This window comes from Camelus bactrianus, chromosome 16 (assembly GCF_048773025.1).
Source record: "Camelus bactrianus isolate YW-2024 breed Bactrian camel chromosome 16, ASM4877302v1, whole genome shotgun sequence".
Classification (NCBI taxonomy): domain Eukaryota; kingdom Metazoa; phylum Chordata; class Mammalia; order Artiodactyla; family Camelidae; genus Camelus; species Camelus bactrianus.
The window spans coordinates 45,968,097-45,987,281 of record NC_133554.1 but is presented as its reverse complement, the minus strand read 5'-3'; the positions used below and the strand labels follow the sequence as shown (position 1 = coordinate 45,987,281).

Sequence of the window (19,185 nt, the reverse complement as noted above, 5' to 3'; positions counted from 1 at the left end):
GCTCCAGCACACCAGGGTTACCTGCTGCATTCTGCCAAATGCCTGGGCCCATGTCTGTGGCCACCATCTGTCCTAGAGCTTGAGCTCACAGGGCAGAGCACTGGCTGAGTCTGGGCGATTCTCCCTGTGGAGAGTCCAGCCAAGTCCCTCACCATTCCTGTTACAGCTCAGTCAAATAGCCATTTATTGAGGGGCTACTATGTGCCAGGCACCAGGCTAGGTGCTGGGGACTTGTCCAGTCCAGGGGATTTCTGCCAAGATGATATTCACTATAATGGAATCAATACTGAGACACAGCTCTCCTACAGACACTGACCGTCAGCCAGCAACAGGCACTTGTGGGTCTGCTGATTTCATCAAAACTCGTTTAGAGGAAGAGGAGCACAGACTTTGGAGTCAGAGCGACCCTAGTTAGAATCCTGGCTCTCCCACTTACTTGCTTTGTGACGTTCAGTGAGTTACTTAAGCTCTGAAGTCACAATTCGTATTTGTACACAAGGTAACAATTCCTATCTTGTCCTGAGAATGACATGTTTTGTGTAAATAGAGGGCATGGCCCCTGGATAAAGATGTTCAGGGAATGTTAGTACCCTCCTTGAGCCCCATCTTTGCCATTTGGACATCAGGTCCCTTACTCCTTACCCTCACCCTGCTTGCCTCTATACCCCACCCCACCCCACTGTCCATGAGATCTGCAGAGGTCAGTTTTATCAGGATTGCAACACTGGGAGTTTTCCTTTGTCTGAGGGAATAACACAACCTCCCTTCCTGGTCTGAACATCTCCATGTTTAGCTGTATATAAAAATGGTATTCTGAAGTGCAAGCTAAGCCAGGTAGAAGCATCTCTCTGCTCACTTCGGTTGGCTAATACATGCATGTCTATAAGTAGCCCAGCATGGGGCAGTGGGACAAATGCAGGCCTGGGGGTCAGAATTGAGGTGGAATTCCAACCGGCCATTCCACGTGTCCTCCAGCAGGTCATTTCCCTTCTGAGTCTCAGGGACCTTTATTTTTTATTTTTATGGGGGAGAGGTTGGATTTTCTTATTTATTTATTTTTTTTTTTTAGAGGAGGTACTAGGGATTGAACCCAGGACCTCATGCATGCTGAGCATGCGCTCTACTACTTGAGCTTTACCCTCCCCCACTTGAGGGAACTTTGGTGTACAAGTTTTGGTGTCCTTACTTACTGTGCTTAGGGTTCTTCTCGAGTAAGTTTCCTCTTCCCTGGTTCTGGGGCTCAGCAGCCTCTCCAGCCGGAGGGTGCCCAGTGGAGCAGAGCCCGTGGGCACTCCCAACACCTGGGCCTAAAACAGAAGCTTAGGAAAGAAAAACACAAGGCAGGAAGAATGCAACTGGATGGCCAAGCAGGATAGGAGGACATAAGGAAAGGAAAGATATGGCCAGTCCTTACCTGAGGCAACTAGACAATGGATGTGAACCTCAAGGGACAGCTAAGATTTTTTCCTCACCTTGTCCCTTTCCAAGCCAGGGAAAAAGTCTGGTCAAGCATGAGGCTGGCCTGGGCGGATCCCACCCCCTCTACCCTTTTCCTGGGCTCCTGCATCTCAAACCCTTAGCTCTCCACTCAGGCGCTCTGCCCTTTGAGTCCATGTGGCTATGCCCTCGTCCCCTGCACTGACAACCTAAGATGGAAGGAAGAAGGTAGGCATGGGGTTCAGGGAGACCCAAGTGTCCAGTTTTTCCAGGTTGTGTGATCTTGGGACAGTTAACTTTAAAGAACTGTTTCTCCCACATCCACATTACAGGGGAATTTTATGGCTATCTGTCTTCTTCTGACTGATCTTACCCCATTATGGCCGTAACTATAACCTAAAAACAATTCTGCCACTTTCCCTAGGTTCTTTCCCTTACTCCTTTTTGTCAGAGGACACCCAGAACGGCCCCCGACTCACAGAAGAGCCACTGAGTTTGTATCCATTCATTTTCAGCTCAAGGCCTGGATTAGACATCCTTTGAAAGGACTCCAAACCCCAGCTTTTTCTTTCCCAGGGAATAGGAGATAATTACCCCACGGCCCCTTCCAAGAAGCAGGAAGTGCAGACTTCCTCCCCGTGAGTCCAGAGTTTGGACACGGTCTCCCAGCTGGGGGAGTCCCACAGTGATGTCCACAGCCATCAGCAGGGCCCTGGAGTAAGCTCAGAGCAGGATGCTCACAGATCAAATGTCACTAGGATCCTCGCTGGCTCCTGCCTCCACTCGGGAAGCTTTAGCAGGTCAGAAACAAGCTGGCCAGGGGAGGTTGAGAGACGGGCAGAAGCACCAACCACAAGCAAGAGGGGGTAGCAGAGCTGAGCTGAAGAACCAGCTGAAGTTGAGTGGGATACAGTTCCTGGAACCTTCTACTGCCCTCCCCAGCCAATGCCAGAGCAGGCAGAGAAGAATGTCTACAGGGCCCTCTCCCAACCTAGAGCTGTAGGTCCTTTGAGCCTGTCCCTGCACTGAGGACTGGGCGAGCCAGAGGTTGAGGCCTACTCTGCTGTGCAGCTCTGGCTAGGCTGGCAGCTTCTGCACCCCTCTCTTCAAGATGTCACCTTAGGCTTCAGGAGGGAGGCTCTGATGCTCTCTTCCCAACTCAGGAAGGACAAGCAGGATGAAGTTTTCTCTAGTCTCAGTCCCTCCAAAGCAGTGATTGGGCCTAGTTCCTCCCACAGCCTTCTGTGGAGCTCACAGACCTTGGCCTGAGGCAGAGCAGGTGGGGAGGGGGTTCTGCATCTGCAGAGCCTCCCCTGACCCACACATCCAACCTCAGGCCCCTGGTGGAATAGAGCCCCTGATGCAGGTGGCTGCGTCCAGCTGGCCCACCACCCCGACTCCAGCTCCAAGAGTCTGGCCAGACCTTCCACAGCCCCCAGTGAAGCAGCAAGAAGTGGACTGGGGAATCAGTGAGTGATGACCAGTATTTTCTAAATGAAGTAAAATAGTAAATATCAGAGGGTATTTATTGCACATGAGCTAAGTTCTAGTCTGTGAAATATGCACTGGGTTGAGATGTTAAGTGTTTCTTATTACAGTTGTCATCAAACAAATTTGAAAAATACTGCTGTTGAAGACCTGGAACCAGCTGTGCAGGCTCCGGGGCTGCCCTGCCCAGCTCCGACCTGCTCACTCCCTGATCAAAGGCCTGCATCTAACACCCTGCCCTGACCTCCTCCTTGGTCTCACATCAAAGCTCCCTCACACCCACCTGTCCAGCCCAACTTCCCCTTCCAGGCACCGTGCTCCAGCAGGCCAACTACTTGTTGTTCCTCCAGCTGGGCCCTGGGCTTACCAAGGGGCCTCCTCTCCTGATGCCAAGTGAGCACACACATGTGAGAAGGCAGAGAAGGGAGAGGTGTTCACGGTGCAGTGAGACCCCAGAGGAAAGAAGGCTGCAAGTGAATGCCTGGAGGTGAGAGAGAGCACGGAGACCCAGGCGTGACAAATGTTTCCTGAGAGGAGCCCAGAAAGTGTGAAGGACCCTTGGCTGCAAACACCACCACCCCTCACTCTGCTTCATCCTGCCTGTCTTTCAAAGCCCAGCTCAATGCCGTCTCCCAAGTCCCCAGGGACCTAATCTCACTCTTGTGGAATTTATCACCTCCCAGCTTACGTTTATGACTTGTTGTTTCTAAATGATAACATTCCTTAAAGCAGGAGCCAAGTCTGATGCACCTTTTTACCTCCCGGAGCCTAGCATGTTACTAACAGAAGGCTCTCAAGAGCTGTGTTTTGAGAAGATGCATGAAGTTTGAAGCTGTGACAACTAGCTCAGAGTGTGAGTGCCTGGCCCATGGTCACACAGCAGGTTTAGAGCTGTGACCTGAACACAGTCCTCACTAGAGGCTCTCCTGTCATCTTGTTCTTCCAAATTCCAAAACCGGGCACAGCTTTGTCTAATTACCTCGGGCTGAGGAGCAGGGTTAGCGTTACAGTTGTGGGCAGGGTTCTGAGAATCTGTAGATGCAAAGAAGCAATGGCTCCTGAAATTCGTTTGTAGGGAAAGATCTTCCTTTTCATGCTTCCCAGTGGCATGCCCTTCTCTTAGGGCTCAAGGCTCAGGTCTGACTATAGGATAGGCTTCCTTCCAGAAACAGGCCAGGGCCCACCCGCACTGGAGGGCCTTCTATGTCCTGCAGACCTCTCTCCAAGGGCCCCTGTGACACAGAGGAGGCATCTAGAACACCCTCTATTTTTAACTTTCTCAGTTGCTAAACACATCTGTACACCTCTCACCCCTTCAAACCTTACAGTAACCATGAGGAAGTCAAGACAGATGGTCTGATTCCCACTTGTCAATCAGAACACAGGACCAGGAAGCTACAGTTGCCCAGGGTTGGGGTGGAACAGGATTCTTCGGCTTTCTCATCTATAAAGCAAGGTGACATGGTTAAAAGGGCCTAGGGAACCTGAAGCAGGGATGTTCTGGGAAACCATGGCCCCACCTTCCCACCAGTTCAATTCCAGCCCAGGACTGCAGAGGTAGGGCTGCTGCCCAGGCCAGCTGGGTCTCAGCAGATTTCTAAGGGCTAGCCATGAGGGAGGGAGGGACACAGTGAAGGGAGCCCAGGGGAGTGGGGCCCTAGGTTAGAGCAAGGCATGTGACCAGCTGGAGCCAAGGTGCAGCCTTCACCACCACCCCCCACCCCATAGTCTGGCCAAGGATGGCACTCACAGGATCCACTTCACAAAACTCAGCCTGCACTCCCTCCTCTTCCACCCTGCTCTGCCTATTGCTGGTCACCAAATCTGTCTGGGCTTCAGTTTCCTCATCTATAAAACCAGTGAGATGCTTCTACCTTGCCTACACCTAGGATGTGAAGCAACACAGCTGAGAAAGTTCTCTGCAAAGCAGTAGTGCAGGAGCCCCTGCCTGCCTTCTGCACCTGCTCCCCACACTGCCTTCAGGGTGAAAAGGCTTGGACAACACAGGCCACCATGGTTGCAGGCTGTGCCTGGATGCCGAGGAGGATGAAGTTACCAGTTCTCTAGCTGGGCACTTCCCACCATGCCCAGGAGGCCTGACCGGTGGCCAGGGCTGGGCGAGGCTGAGTCGGCCAGCCAGCTGCTCTTTGACCCCTTCGCACCACGGGGTCTTTTGCCCAGCATCACACACACCCACTCCGCCGACTCCAGCCTGTCTCAGGCCTCTGCGAACTTCCCCAGCACAATAGGGCTCTTTATTCCTTGCCCCCACCATGTCTCAGACCTGCTCCCAGGCCTGTTTTCCCAGCCTCTGGCAGGTTCTGCCACCCCACCCGCAAAGCTCAGCACTGGCCAGAGTCCCTTCCCGCTCTCGTCCTTAACCCTCCTCCTCTCCCCACAACCTCTCTTCCCTAGGCCCCTTCCAAGCAGCTGCAGTCCAGCCCAGGCTGTCCTCAGCCCTGATCCAGAGGGCCAGGCTGGATTCATAAGCAGACCTAGGTTTCAGTCCTCCTGCAGCTCTGGAACCCTCAGGTAAAAGAAAAATGAGATCAATCAATTCATAAGAAGGTACTGATGAGCTGTTATAAATATTTTAAAAGAAGGCCAAAGGTGGGAAGCTTTACCCAGAGGAGTGAATGGTTCTCGAGTATACTGTTAGGTACCAAGGCAGCTGTCCAAAGCTACAGAAAACTTGTCCTTCCTGGACTAGAAGGCAGGCAGGAAACAAACCTTCTAAAAGCATGTGGGTGACATCAGTCCTAGGACAGCCCAGGGCTTAGAGTTGATTTTTGTTCCTAACCCACAAAGTAAGAGAGCCACCTTAGTCTTCCAGCTAGGTGAGTTCAGACAAGGCCTGAGAGCTACCCTCCAACTGCCCCCTCATTGGGGTGGATGATAAGAAGGTCATCAGGGCTTGTGCTCACGCCATCTGGGAGACAGGTAACTGGAGGGGCTGGCCGAGAACGTGCATTTCTAACAGGTTCCCAGGTGATGCTGATGCTGCCAGCCTGGCAGCCACACGGGCCTATACGATGCTCCTCCCACACCAAGCCAGAAGCAGTCTTGGATCCAGGGTAAAAGAAGACTGCTGACTTTGTAGGACAGATGTTGAATTGAATCTCAAGCCAGAGAGGAAAGCTCCCCAGAGGTCTGCATCATTACCCAAGGCAAAAGGATCTGACAACCTGGTGAGTACAAGCGTTCTGAACCTCAATCAGAGAACCTGGGGGTTCGAGGACCAGCTCTCTCACTTACTAGATCTTGTGATCTTTTTTAAAACCACATTTTTTTATTCCCTTATGTGCCAGGCACTTTACATGCCTTCTTTCTACTCTACTACAACCATGCAAGGAGATACTCCTGAAGCTTGCTGAGGTGGAATTTGAACTAGGTCTAATTCTGAAGCCCAGGCTCTTAACCTCCAGGTGCTTATGCCTTAAGAAACTAACACAGAACAGCTAGTTTGTGCACCGTGTCTCTCCCCCGCTTACCCCAGGCAGATTTTAATTACAGACAAAGAGAGTTCAGGCAATTGGAATGATGAGTAAGGGAGAGAAGGATTCTCAGAAAGCAAAAGATTGCCAAGGTGGGTCAAGTCAGTTGTAAACTTCACCTTTGTAGAAGCAAGGAGCTAGACCCAAAGCTTGCTTCTAGCTTGAGGATTCTAGGATATAACTATGTCTAGAGTTATTTTCCAAATTAAGAAACACAAGAGCTCCTTGACTGCTTATCTTCTCAGCTGGAAGAAAACCTGTCCTTCCTGGACTAGAAAGCAGGCAGGAAACAAGCCCTCTAAAAAAGACAGCAGACATGTCCAGGTCAGGCACAGAAGGGGGGAGCCTATGGCTCTAACTGGTGAGTCTTCTTTAAAGCTCTCCGTGTCACAGTGGGAAATTCAGAGCCCAATTCCTTCCCCTTGACCCCTGTATTCCATCCTTTCCTGGGGCCCAGTGCCTTTACCCCTGGATTGTGAACTCATGGCTAGGCTTTCCCCATTCTGTTCACCACTGTATTCCCACGTACAAGCAGAGCTGTTGGCACATCAGGGGTACAAAAGGTGTTGCATGAATCCACATATTCCCATCATGCCTGTGACATCCACTGGGACTCAGCCAGTTGCCAGGAGGCCTCCAGCTACACCCTAGGTGGTAGGGGCCCTGTTTGAAGCTGGAGAACTAGAGTAAATCAAGAGGCTGGGAAATTCACTTCTTAAAACTTATTTTAATATCCTCCCCACCCCCCCAAATTGGGAAAGGCCAAAACAGTCTGGCTAGGTTTAATTACAAATTAATACACATTTTTTTGTCATTGTTTAAAGTAAATCAACATTGTGGCAATAATGGATTATCCTTGGAAAAAGTAAAACCCATATTAACAAAATATGTCATGGAAGAACTCCACTTAGTGATTTCACTGGCTACTTACAAGTCTAGAAAAGGTCAACATTCTGCATGTTCCCTGGGGCTTATCCATGCAGTGGAAAGAGGCCCTGCCCAGACTCAACCAAGCCCAGTCAGTTCCAACCAAGCTGTAGGCCCAATAAAAGCAGGAAGAAAGGGCATCCCTTCTACAGGATGAGGACAGAAAAGGTAGGTCACCAAATAAAAGTCCTGCAGCTTCACTCATAGTGCTTGGGGAAAAGAGGGCAGGAAGCTAGAGGGAAGGTTTAAAGATGCAGCATTCCTTCACCCTTAAAAGAAAGTTAAAAATTTTAAAAGACAAAACCCAAAAAACTGCAAGATCACTGAATGAGAGGGAGGAAAACAGGAATAAAGTTTAATTATCTTGAGTTAATTTAAACATGGTCTCAACCTCATCCATCTCTTCATGTATGCAGACACCATCCTTTTGCTGTTATGCTCAACCTTGGAGACCCCATGGGTACTCTGTTTAGCAGCTTGAAAGTAACAGTTTAAAAAAAGACACTATATACACACATACATATATCATGTGTGCACACATGTGTACAAATATATATTGCAATCAAATAGCTTTGGAAAGCTGGGGGCAATGAGGGCTCTGGAACTGACTTCCTTCCATTCAGAGTTCCACAATATCTACCCATGAACCTGTCTCCAGTTTGGAATACTCCATCTTTCCTTAAGGTCGCCTGATCCTGGGGAGACTGGGACAGCTCCACAAAACAAACAAAAGTCCTAAAAACTGTGTTACCCCTGGCATTTTTCACATGTAAAAGAAATACTAGAGTTGTGAGTTATTTGAGCGCTCTCTACCCCTTCCTGACTTCCCTTCCCCTGCCCGGGGAACTCGCATGCCTGAACGCTGCATCTTTAAATATTTCTGGCTGAGCCCTCTTGCCACATATGTCAGTAACATTCCAAGCTGGCTACCACATGTTCAGGCTCTGGCCTCCGTCCCCCTTGACTGTCGAGCGCTCTGTTGTTTCAAGGGCACGATGGGGCCACCCAGCTCCCACTTCAGCTCTGTCTTCAGTTGATCGTACATCTCAGAAACAACTACATTTAAAAAAAAATTAGATCCAAAAGCATGTTCATATTTGAAATACCTATTTCCTTTGACATTATTTTTTAACTTCATTAATGAATCTATTAAAGTGAGTTAGACAAAGTGCGTGTGTGCATAATTGCACACACAAACACAGCAGCACACACCCACAAAATTTAGGGGCTTGAAGGTTGTTTCCTGCCAAAAGATCTAACAGAGGAAAGCTTATGTGCTGATCAAGTTTTAATATCATGTTAACAAGAAATGTACACCATTTAGCAAGCACACAGAGACTGTGGGTAGGAATTCCTGATCCCTGGAGCATTTGGCTCCCCAGCCCATTTTCTGCCTACCTTTGGAACAGTTTCAATAGTTACTACATTCAGAGAATCCAAGAGGACTGCATGGACAGATGAACCTTTATTTAAAAAAATAGCACTTCAAATAAATTAAAAGGGACAACCGTCAAGTGTTCAAATTGTGAAGAAATAGTCGAAAACCTAGAGAGACTCCAAGCTGCAGTTCTAACCTCATTCTTTGTCCAACGGCAAAAACCCACACATCTCAGTACTCCCACTCAATTTTTTTCCCTACTGAGATGAGGGAAGCAATTGCAAACAGGAGACCAGACGGAGGAGAAAGCTGCATCTGATTGGAATGAACATTGCCACGTACTTGCTAATACGGGTTTCACTTTATGACCAAATGTATCCTTTCAAAAATAAAAAAGTGGGGAGGGAAGCTGCATGTTTTTAAAAATTGAAATTATTTAGGGATAAAACACTAACTCTAGTGCCTTTAACGGGCAATAGCAACTTTTTTCCTCCAAAGTCAAACACCATCCCCAGCTGAGCCTTTGTGCTACGAGCTTTTCAGGAGATGTTACCTAAACTTTATTAAAAGAAAAGAACAAGTTTAAATATAGACACTGGACTAGCCCAGTCTGTATTTTCAAGTCCACATTCTTCATCTGAAGCACTGCATCAGGGACCCCCCTGAGTCTGCATGTTTTCAAGTTCACAGTACATGGAACCAGTTTTTCTTTTTATTTTTTCCTCACTCAGAGCAGCCACACGCAGTGGCCGTTGATGCCGGAACCTTGGGCGGGGCCTTTTCCTACGAGGCCTGGCCAGAGCTGCCCGAGGTTTCTCCTCAATGAGAATCGATGCTGTCATGCTCTATGGATGGGAAAAAAGCAAGAAAATAAAAGCACCTGGTACAGGTTTCATGAGATCCATTCGGATTCGCTATGTTCCAAACCCGCTGCTAAATGCCATGTGTCCACTCTGTGCGTGTCAAACAGTCCGTGGCCTAGAAGTGGGTCTCAATTCGAAGAGCTGTTATTGGATGCCCCAGAGGTTGATGCAATAGCAGCTCCAGCAGGGCTACTCGTGGAGACCGACTTCCGGATGTGAGGAAGCAAGTAGGGGTCACAGGCCAGCTGCTGGACGTCGATGCGGTCCTCCTTTCGGTAGGCTAAGCATCGCCGAATAAACGCCTGAAAGGAAAGTTTCTTGAAGAAGCATGGAGCAGATAATCCTGGCACCCCAAGAGGGAACCCAGAAGTTCTGGAGCGGCTGCCAGGGCCCAGAGCAATGTCTCCTAAAGAGAAGGGGCTCAGGGCCTTTCCCAGAAACCTCCAGGCAGACCAGAGACGAGTAAGGGAGGAGACATGCTGTCAACGGCCTTTCTCTGTGGCCACTGACTCCTTCCCCAGCGAAAGTGGCTGAGCCATCCCCAAGGAGAACAGGGCATGACCTCTAATATCTCTGCCCCAAAGTACAAAGACCAGCACAAAAATCTCTCTGCCTGGCTGGTGTGCATGGGCACAGTCTAACTTCACAGTCCTGCATCTACAACCACAGTCTCATGTGACCTTCCTGAGGAAGTGGGAATTACAGTGACAGACTGTCAGCACATGCAGGGGAAGGTGACCAACACTGACCAACACTACAGCGTGTCACAGATTGGCAAGTGCTTTCTCTGTGTATCTCATTCTTCCCTGAAAGATCATGAAGCAAATGATCAGGCACACACCTAAGTAGTAAAGGAAAACACGAACAGAACTTGTCTCCCCAAGAGCACTGCAGACATAAAAACATACTGTGAGTGGAGTTTGATTCAGAATCCTAAATTACTACCAACACAGAGGTTTCCTCTGTGCTAGGTATGAAGAGTTATGTAGCCTCAGTTTCTACAATTCTTATCACAAAGGCCCTTACATAGATCTGTCTTTTTCTATTTTTTATCCAGACAGTTCTATTAAGTCAAAGTCTTACAACATAATTACCTTGAATAACTGAATTTATTTTAAAAAATCTAAAACATAAGTATCATCCAAAGTCCATACTTTACATTAGGGTGATGATGATGCCTCGATGCAGGTGTGTCAATTGTAGCGAAAATACCACTCTGGTGTGTGTGTGTGTGTGTGTGTGTGTGTGTGTGTGTGTGTGTGTGTGTGTGTGTGTGTGTGTGTGTGTGTGTGTGTGTGTGTGTGTGTGTGTGTGTGTGTGTGTGTGTGTGTGTGTGTGTGTGTGTGTGTGTGTGTGTGTCGGCGGAGGGAGGGCAGGGAGTATTGATAGTGGGGAAGGGGTGTGTGTGTGTGTGTGTGAGAGAGAGAGTCGGGAGGGTAGGGAGTATATGGAAATGCTTACTTTCCACTCAATTTTGCTGTGAATCTGAAACTGCTCTGAAAGTCTAGAGTGTGGGTTTTTTGAGCATGAGCCACCAGTTCTCCTTGTTTGGCCAAAAAATAAACCTTTCTTTGTTAAAAAAATAAAAATAAAGGTACACTAAAAAAAAAAAAAAACCCTAAAACATAAAATGAACTACTGATCTTCTATTTTTAACATGTTTAATTAACAAAACACAAAAGTATAACACCAATTCTGGTTTCTCAAAAGCAAAGACACCTATAGGTAGCTGCTTCATTAAAGCATCTGGAAGATAAAAACAAATTCACAGAAATGAATACAATGATCCTTGGCCTTTAAAAATGAAGTTATCTTAGTGAGACACCTGCAGCTGGTGGGAAATAGGTGTTCTTGGGTAGGATACCAATCAAACTCCTTTTGCCTTGAGTTTTCTCTCTACAGAGCTGCCAGAGTAGGCTTTTAAAACAGCAATCAAATCACACAGTTGCCCTGAGTAAAACCTTCAAGTGCTTTCCATCACGGTTCAGTCTGTCCTACTGCCTCGCCTACCACTCTCCCCCTGCTCTGCCTGCTCTGTGGACCTGCTAAGCTCACACCCACACCTGAGCTTTATTCGCTTCTCTCTAATCAGAATGTTGTTATTCTGAATCTATACATGGCTCCCCCCTTCTCATCAGTCAAGAGTGTTCAAAAAGTCACTTCATCATTGAGGCCGAAGCTGACCATGCTATCAAAAAAGGACTTCCCATCTGTCCACTCCTTAGTCTGATTTATTTCCTTCATAACATTTATCACCATCTGAAATGTATTCCTTTTCCGCTATCGTTTATCTCACCTAATAGAATGTAATCTTAAGGGCAGGGACCCTGTCTGTGTAGGTCACTGCTACATGTTCACAGCTCATGCTCCACTCCCAGAACAGTGTCTAGTACTTAAGAGGCACTCAATAAATACTTGTTTTGTGTCAGGAGAGAGGAGGAGAAGGTCAGGGGTTGGAGAAATTACTCAGAGAAATAATAGAAAAAGCAAAGCGGTCATTTCTGCTGGGCAATGGGTTAAAACTTACCTTTGCTTCAGGTGTTACTACTGGCTTTGGCGGGAACTGCACTTCAGTAGCTTTGAGAATAGTATTTTCTTGTAGAATGTCTTGCTGGGACTGGTTATGGCCAAAAGGCTATCATATAAAAACAAAAATCAAATGTAGGTCTCTACTTAAAATTAAAGAAAACACAATTCAAAAACCACAGGGAAGAGGAAGAAAACATCTCAACAAGAACTGCTAGAAGGAACTTTGGAGATGATCTCCTCTAATTCTCTTATTTTACAAAGGACAGAAAGGCTCAGACTTTAAGTAACTTGCTCATAGTCCTACATCAGGTTAAGGCAGAGCTGGGACCAGAAGCAGCATCTGTTATATCCTGGTACCTCTGCTAAGCTTTGCTTACAGCAAAGTTAAAGATTCAGAGCAGGAACCGGCAATTTCCTTTGCTCTGAGTGATACCTGTGAGCCTAAACAATACATATGTGTGCCACTGGCAGACCCAAGACACAGATAAAGAGATGGAAAGGAAGTACAAGAAGAAAAAGGATAAGGACAAAGTGGGAAAAAAACCGAGTCAGGGCTACTCAATGGCTTCATCTGTGCCACAAACTGCCATTTTCTATAAATTGTTAAAAAAGTAAGTTCATGCTCATCTCTACAGTGTTTCCACTGAGATCACAATTCTTTCTAGCTAACCTCTACCGCCATTACCAGCAACACTTCCACAATATGAGAGTATAAATAACAATTAACCCCAACTAGTTCTGAACAGTTTCCCCATGCTAGGTAGGTAAGATAAACAAACACCAAGGGAAAGTTAAAGAGGAAGCTGAAATCTGAATTAACATTTTGGTCTGGAAATTGTAATAAAAAATATTAGAGAAGTCTAAAGGGGAACACTAAAACATACAAACACACTGACAGCAGGAACAGGAATATAAATATCCAACTGGATTCTAATATATACATTTATAAGATATCATGTTCACAAGGAAGATGCAAATATGAAAATTCACTAGGTGTAGTTTACAACCTAGGGTTTTACTTGTTCAAGTAATATACTGCCTTTATCAGAACTAACAACAAATATTTTGACATCACCTCCCAGTACAGAAATATAAAGCATGCTTTTATTAATAAAAGCTCTAACTAATATAGTGGTTGGGAATAAAGAGCTGCAAATACTTCAAGTTTCAGTTCTTGGGACCCTTAGGAATGGCTCCTGGAAGACGTATACTTTAATAAACTATTTCATATAATTCCCTATACATATTATCAGAATCAAAACATAGACTGGATCTAGTTGACAAAGGTAAAAAATGAATGTTTTCAACAGCCCAGCAGAATTCATTAGGTTCCCTTAAGATTGAGAATTTCTGTTTATGCATACAGCCTTTATAATTAACTCTACTTTCTTCCAACCACAACTTTCAGAATTTCCCCCCATTTTTTAAAAAAAATTTTTACTGAAGTATATAGTCAGTTCAGGATTCCCTTTTGTATAACCTAATAATTAATTCTAAAAGAATAATCCACACACCACCACCGTGTACATGCACCACCCACGACGGAAGCCACCATATCCAACCTTCTTCATTACCTTCCTTCCATAAAGACACTGGTAGAAGATCACACCCACTGACCAGACGTCAACTTTATTTGAGATCTTTGGTGGTTCTTTCCCAACCACAAAACACTCTGGTGGTAAATACCTGGGACAAAAGGGAAATAAAAATTCTTAAGAGTAATGCCCTATTATTAAGCCTTAAAATATACTTTTCAATTTACTGAAAGAGGTAAATATTCTCCCTATCTCCTGCTTCACCCACCTCCGCCTTCTTTCCCAGGGCTGTGCCTAATATAAGTGTCATTCAACAAGTTTTAGCAAGGAGGGAGGAGCACAAAAGAAGTGTATTCTTTTATGACAGCTGCAGCAACAAACATTAAAATGTAACTAGAAGTGATGTGATTTCCTTTCATGCTGGTTGAAGATATCGCTAAAATAAACAACTATTTTTTAATACACTTTATTCTTTTAGAGCAGTTTCAAGTTCACAGCAGAACTGAGCAGAAAATACAGCGTTCACACATGGCCCTCCCCACCCACATATATATAATAAACAACTATTTTAAAAGTCCAAATGAACTCAAGACCCAGTACAAATCTCTGAGGGAAGTGGCTGTTCTGCCTTCTTAAGGTAGCCTCTTTTGGAAATCGAGAGTGGAAATAACCGCAATATATAATCAATGGTGACATTAAAGTTCAAATTATCGAAGGATATCTCAACATTTCCTACTTTAAGGGTGATCAGGGGCTTACTGGAAGAATAACAAATAGTGCATAAAAAGTCAAACAAACTACTAGTTGTTAGCCCAACTCATTCCTCATCTGAATTCCTCCCCTCCCTACCCACCCCTGGCCTCTAAAGAGACTAGCTGGACAGCCAACCACACCAAATTGTATGGTGTGGAAGGTAAGTGCCTCTTGGCATTTAGAAAACCAAAGAAATATGCTTCTACGCATTGCCTGGAGTCTTAGCCATGGCATAGCTGGAAGGCAGAATTCTGAAGATAACAGATCAATTTCTGCAGATTTCATGCTGGCAAAATCAATTCTGCGAAAACTCTTTATTTTAAACCCTGCTGTGCTTCTGATATAAAAATCTAAATGTATAGCTGGAACGGGATCACAAGAGTTAAGAGGCAAATGTTCAGGTTCAGATGATTTTTTTTTAAATAGAAGTTTAGTTTCACATTCTTGTTTCTTATTTATTATTTTTAACAGTCATTTTTAGATGATTAAGACCACAGACCTAGATTATTATTTCACAATGAAAGCTTTCAGCCAAAACACACATCGAAGAATGAAAATATAGAGAACTCATGAAGTGAGGGAGGGAGGGCGGTGGCAGTAAAAATATAGGAAAAGAATTTATAAAAATACAGCTCTTCCAAATGCCATTAAAACCTCCCTGAACCCTAAGTTTTCATGGTCCTTGATTCTTTAGTATAAATAATTTAAATATGATCTTGGATAAATAACAAATAGAACCTTGATGCTAAAATGGTAATTTTACTGTATTTATGACTTTTGTGGAGGTGGTAGGGAAGAAGTTCTTGTTTGTGGTGAGGCAGAACAGAAATTGTTGAACTTGTCCAAATGCAGAGCAATAATCTGGACAAATATTTAGAATACAAAAGACATCGTCCCTTAACAGTACCAGCCTGGCATATTACTTTCTAGGTCTCAGATTCCCCATCTGTAAATGACAAAACACACTAAGTCTTCACCCATATAATACTGAAAATAATAAACATTCTAATTCCCTATCAAGGACTTTGGGAGGGAGAGTAGAAGACAGTTCTAAGATACTATATAGTAAATTGTGTTTAAAAAACAAAACATAATTTGCATATTCCATCATGATAAAGTCCTCATGGAGAAAAATTATTCTCAAGGCCTAGTCTATGGGTTACTTACTGAAAAGTAGTATTCAAAGTAGAAGAAGTCTGGAACAACCAAATACTGCAAATAGTCACCTAAGATCTGTTAATGTCTTTCCATCCTATCTGTACCTCTCTCAGACATAAGAAGATGATGACATACTGAGGGTGTTGATTATAAACACCAATCTGGAGACTTTTTAAACACAGAAATCCATAAAATTTAATTTTCTCAGCAGCTCCCTCTCTACCTTACCCTTCTATTATGAAAAAAATCTTCAAATATAAAGTAGAAAGAGTAGTAAAATGAATCTGCAAATAAACATTACCTATCATCAGTAATTACCAATACGTGGCTAATTTTTGTTCATAGACATCCCTCTCCACCTTCCCCAGATTACTCTGAAGCAACACCCAAACATTACAATTTTTATTTAAATTATAACCACTGAATTTCTACAGCTTAGCAAATATAGCAATAGGCAGCAATGAGAACTAATTTAAACATGAAAAATCTTTACCTTTAAAAAAGAACAAGCTATCAAATGAAAAGCTCAAATCCAAGTTCCAGTGAATTTATACAGCAGAGGTATAGACCTGTTTCCAGAATTTCCAACAGCAGATATTTTTGTATCATTTAGTGACAGGAACACTAAACCCACAATAACCACCCCAGTGAATAAACACTGTAAATGTAGCTTCTATTTTAAGCTGAGAATCTCAAAGTTTTAATTTAGCGACTGATTTTCACTATAGGTACCATCTCCACAAACAATAAGAAGCAACAGAAAGTAGACATTTTGTGTACGTGGTGTTTTTAGCAGGGCCGGATCGATTCTTTAATATACATAACATAAACATGAGCGGGCTGATGAGAGCAGGGCTGCTCCTGCGTGTTGTGACATCCCCCTCTTCTCTGACTCCTTCACATCAACAACCTCATTCCCAGGCAGTCACTATTCTGCTAAGAGTCTGGCAGGGCAGGGCCTTCCACTCTCAAACATAAATGATCTGACCAACTGACCCTGGGGTTTAAAGCATGTGTCCCCCTCCCTTAGTGCTACTAGAGGCTTCTCCATGTTCAGAATCATACATTCCAACGTGTGGCTCTGTGTTACCACCCCCGTATAATCACAAAGTCAAATGCCTGAGCTGCAGGTATCCTTTATGGTTCTCACTATCAGAAGTAGTACTAGGTAGAAGCAGGACAGGCATAGCACAGGCAGGTAGAGCTAGGTGGGCAGGGTGGCTGGGGGTAGATGAGTGACAACAGATGGGAGGAAATGTGGCTCAAAACCTTTTAGAACATGGCTGCCAGAAATGGGTAAATTTCTTGGCAAATGGCGCTCACTTTTTCCTGTTTAGATTTCAAGGGATGCTGTGGTTATTTTACAACCTGAGCTTCACAACCTAGTTCGTGAGAGTCCATCATCCTCAGGCAATCCCAGACCCCATTAACTCATAAAGAGAGACCTGCATTTGTACTGAGAAGAATTTAGGGCCATTCTTTACATACATATGAACAACTTCATTCTCTACCTAATTGGTAGGGCCAGGTTTATGGAGGAAATCCACAACTCAAACCCCTGACCACACATAATCTCTTACAATAGAAAGAAAAATTGAGACAAATTAATGTAAATCCAAAGAGTCAAACTGCTGAAAAGGCAGTAACTATTTGGAGAGGAAAGTCTACTACGGGTTACAGCATTTTTGCCTAAGCAGACAGGATGTAATTTAATTAATAATTACCAGCACATCAGTATAGCAGAGCCACATCTCCACCAGTCAACCTGACAGATCTCCCAGATACCTACCAATAAGTACCAGCACCTTGTGACGTTAGCTCCATGCCATCCACTGAATTGTAGCTATCATCATCCATGATCTTGGAAAGACCAAAATCTGTGATTTTTATCTCTCCACACGCTGTACCATTTACTAAAAGAATATTACCTAGAAAGATAAAAATCTTCATGAATAAAAAGAGACTTATAAATTAAGAGAAAAATCCAAGGTAATGATAGATAAGAAGGGGAGAACTGAACTCAAACTCTTGCTCGCAGTAGCAAACACCTCAACCTCTGGAATAAAATGATCTGGACTCTGGATGCGAGGGGAGAGTCCTAAGTGTCTGGCTGAAAACTTCCATTTTCCAAGAATCACCTGCTTAATGTGCCAAAACCACCACTATGAGCAGTGGAAAAAAATAATTAACTCGCCAAAGTAAAATATCACTTGTATGGTTGGTCAGAAATAGTTGGAAAGTTTCATCTGAACTTTCAGTAAGAATCTCTAAACCACCCTGTTTAGAACAGTAGTTTCAGGGGGAAAAAAGTCAAAGAAAACATACAAAGGATTCTAAGCTAGTACCACAGTGCCACCTACAGCTCCTGCAGCAGGAAAGGAAAATGTATTGGATTCAGTGACAGAAAACCCATAATCACACAATGGCCATCTCTTTAATGAATTTTTTAGTCATTTGAATTATACTAGAACATTAAAGAATAGTGAAAAGTGAGATTTAATATGCAGCTATCAGAAGAGGAAAGAAAAGTTAACAACCGTGCCCACCAGGAGGTAAATGGGCATCTTCCTTTAACAAGCTCAGCTGGTTAAAGCTGTCTACGTGCAGACTTCTAAAAAACAGCCGAGGATGACAATCACAAACGGAAGTAAGAAGTCTAACTGCTCTCTACTTAGCTGATAACTATCAAAGTGATGGAAAAGATGGAAAACTCTGCTTGGAATTAAATGAAATGGGAGACATATGTGCAAAGTAAGCTGTTAACTTTGGGTCACTTATCAAAGAGACTTGGAGTAGAGGAACTGCTATGTAGTGTGAGTAATGGGAAAGAACAAAACCGAGCTTGCCAGAGCAGTTCTTTCTTAATCGGACTTACATCATGAACTGCCCTGGCTCTAAAGACAAGAGCATTGTTTCTCCAGAGCATTTAATATGACCCACCCTCTTAAACCCAGTGCTGTGTGGCCAGAACTCTCGTATTCCCACACCTACCCAGGGAATTTAGTCAGATGTTATTAGGCCTTCTTGGCTCCCGCCAAATCCCCTAACTTTATAAAATTAAAAGTCACTTATAAGACCAAAGAAAAGCTACCGATACTGTCTCCTAAAAGTCAGACATACCTGGTTTGAGGTCATAGTGTATGATGGGAGGTTTTATTTCATTTAAGTACTTTAAAGCATTCACAATCTGCATGATAATGGATCGGGCCTCTTTCTCCGACATTAATTTGTGCTGTTTCAGGTAGAAGTCCAGATCATTTCCCTCACAGTATTCTAATACTGTACAAAACCTAAAGACAAATAAACCAACATTGACCAATAAGAACAAGTAGATTAAGTCTAACTAAATCAGCCCAGTGAAAACATCAGGTTAATTAGCTTCTCACTTCTTTCTTTTGCTCCTTAAACTACTCTTCTATTCTTCATTCAGTATCAGTTACCTGAGTGGTTTCCAGGAAGAAAACTGCTTACTCTCTTGGTGAAAAGTCTCCACACCTTTCATGTTGGAACCTGCTGTGCTCAAGTTCACCCAGGGCACACCCCTTCTTGAATCCAGACTAAGAATACCAACAAGAACTGTCACATATTTAAGCGAGGTATCTTTTCAGAGGGGTCTCCTTTAC

General features: G+C 44.3%; 1 protein-coding gene across 4 annotated transcripts in view; it reads right to left on the bottom strand.

The window, feature by feature from the left end:
* Positions 1-8,792: 8,792 nt before the first annotated feature.
* The window catches only part of TLK2 (tousled like kinase 2), a 100,018-nt gene continuing 89,625 nt past the window's right edge, over positions 8,793-19,185 (bottom strand). For all 4 annotated transcript variants that reach the window (XM_074343444.1, XM_074343445.1, XM_074343443.1 and 1 more), the window contains 5 exons: positions 18,683-18,852; positions 17,352-17,490; positions 13,691-13,802; positions 12,115-12,222; positions 8,793-9,889 (listed from right to left, as the gene is read on the bottom strand). In XM_074343444.1, coding sequence (XP_074199545.1) covers positions 9,716-9,889; positions 12,115-12,222; positions 13,691-13,802; positions 17,352-17,490; positions 18,683-18,852 — 703 coding nt within the window. In that variant the 3' untranslated portion in view covers positions 8,793-9,715. The remainder of the gene's footprint in view (positions 9,890-12,114; positions 12,223-13,690; positions 13,803-17,351; positions 17,491-18,682; positions 18,853-19,185) is intronic.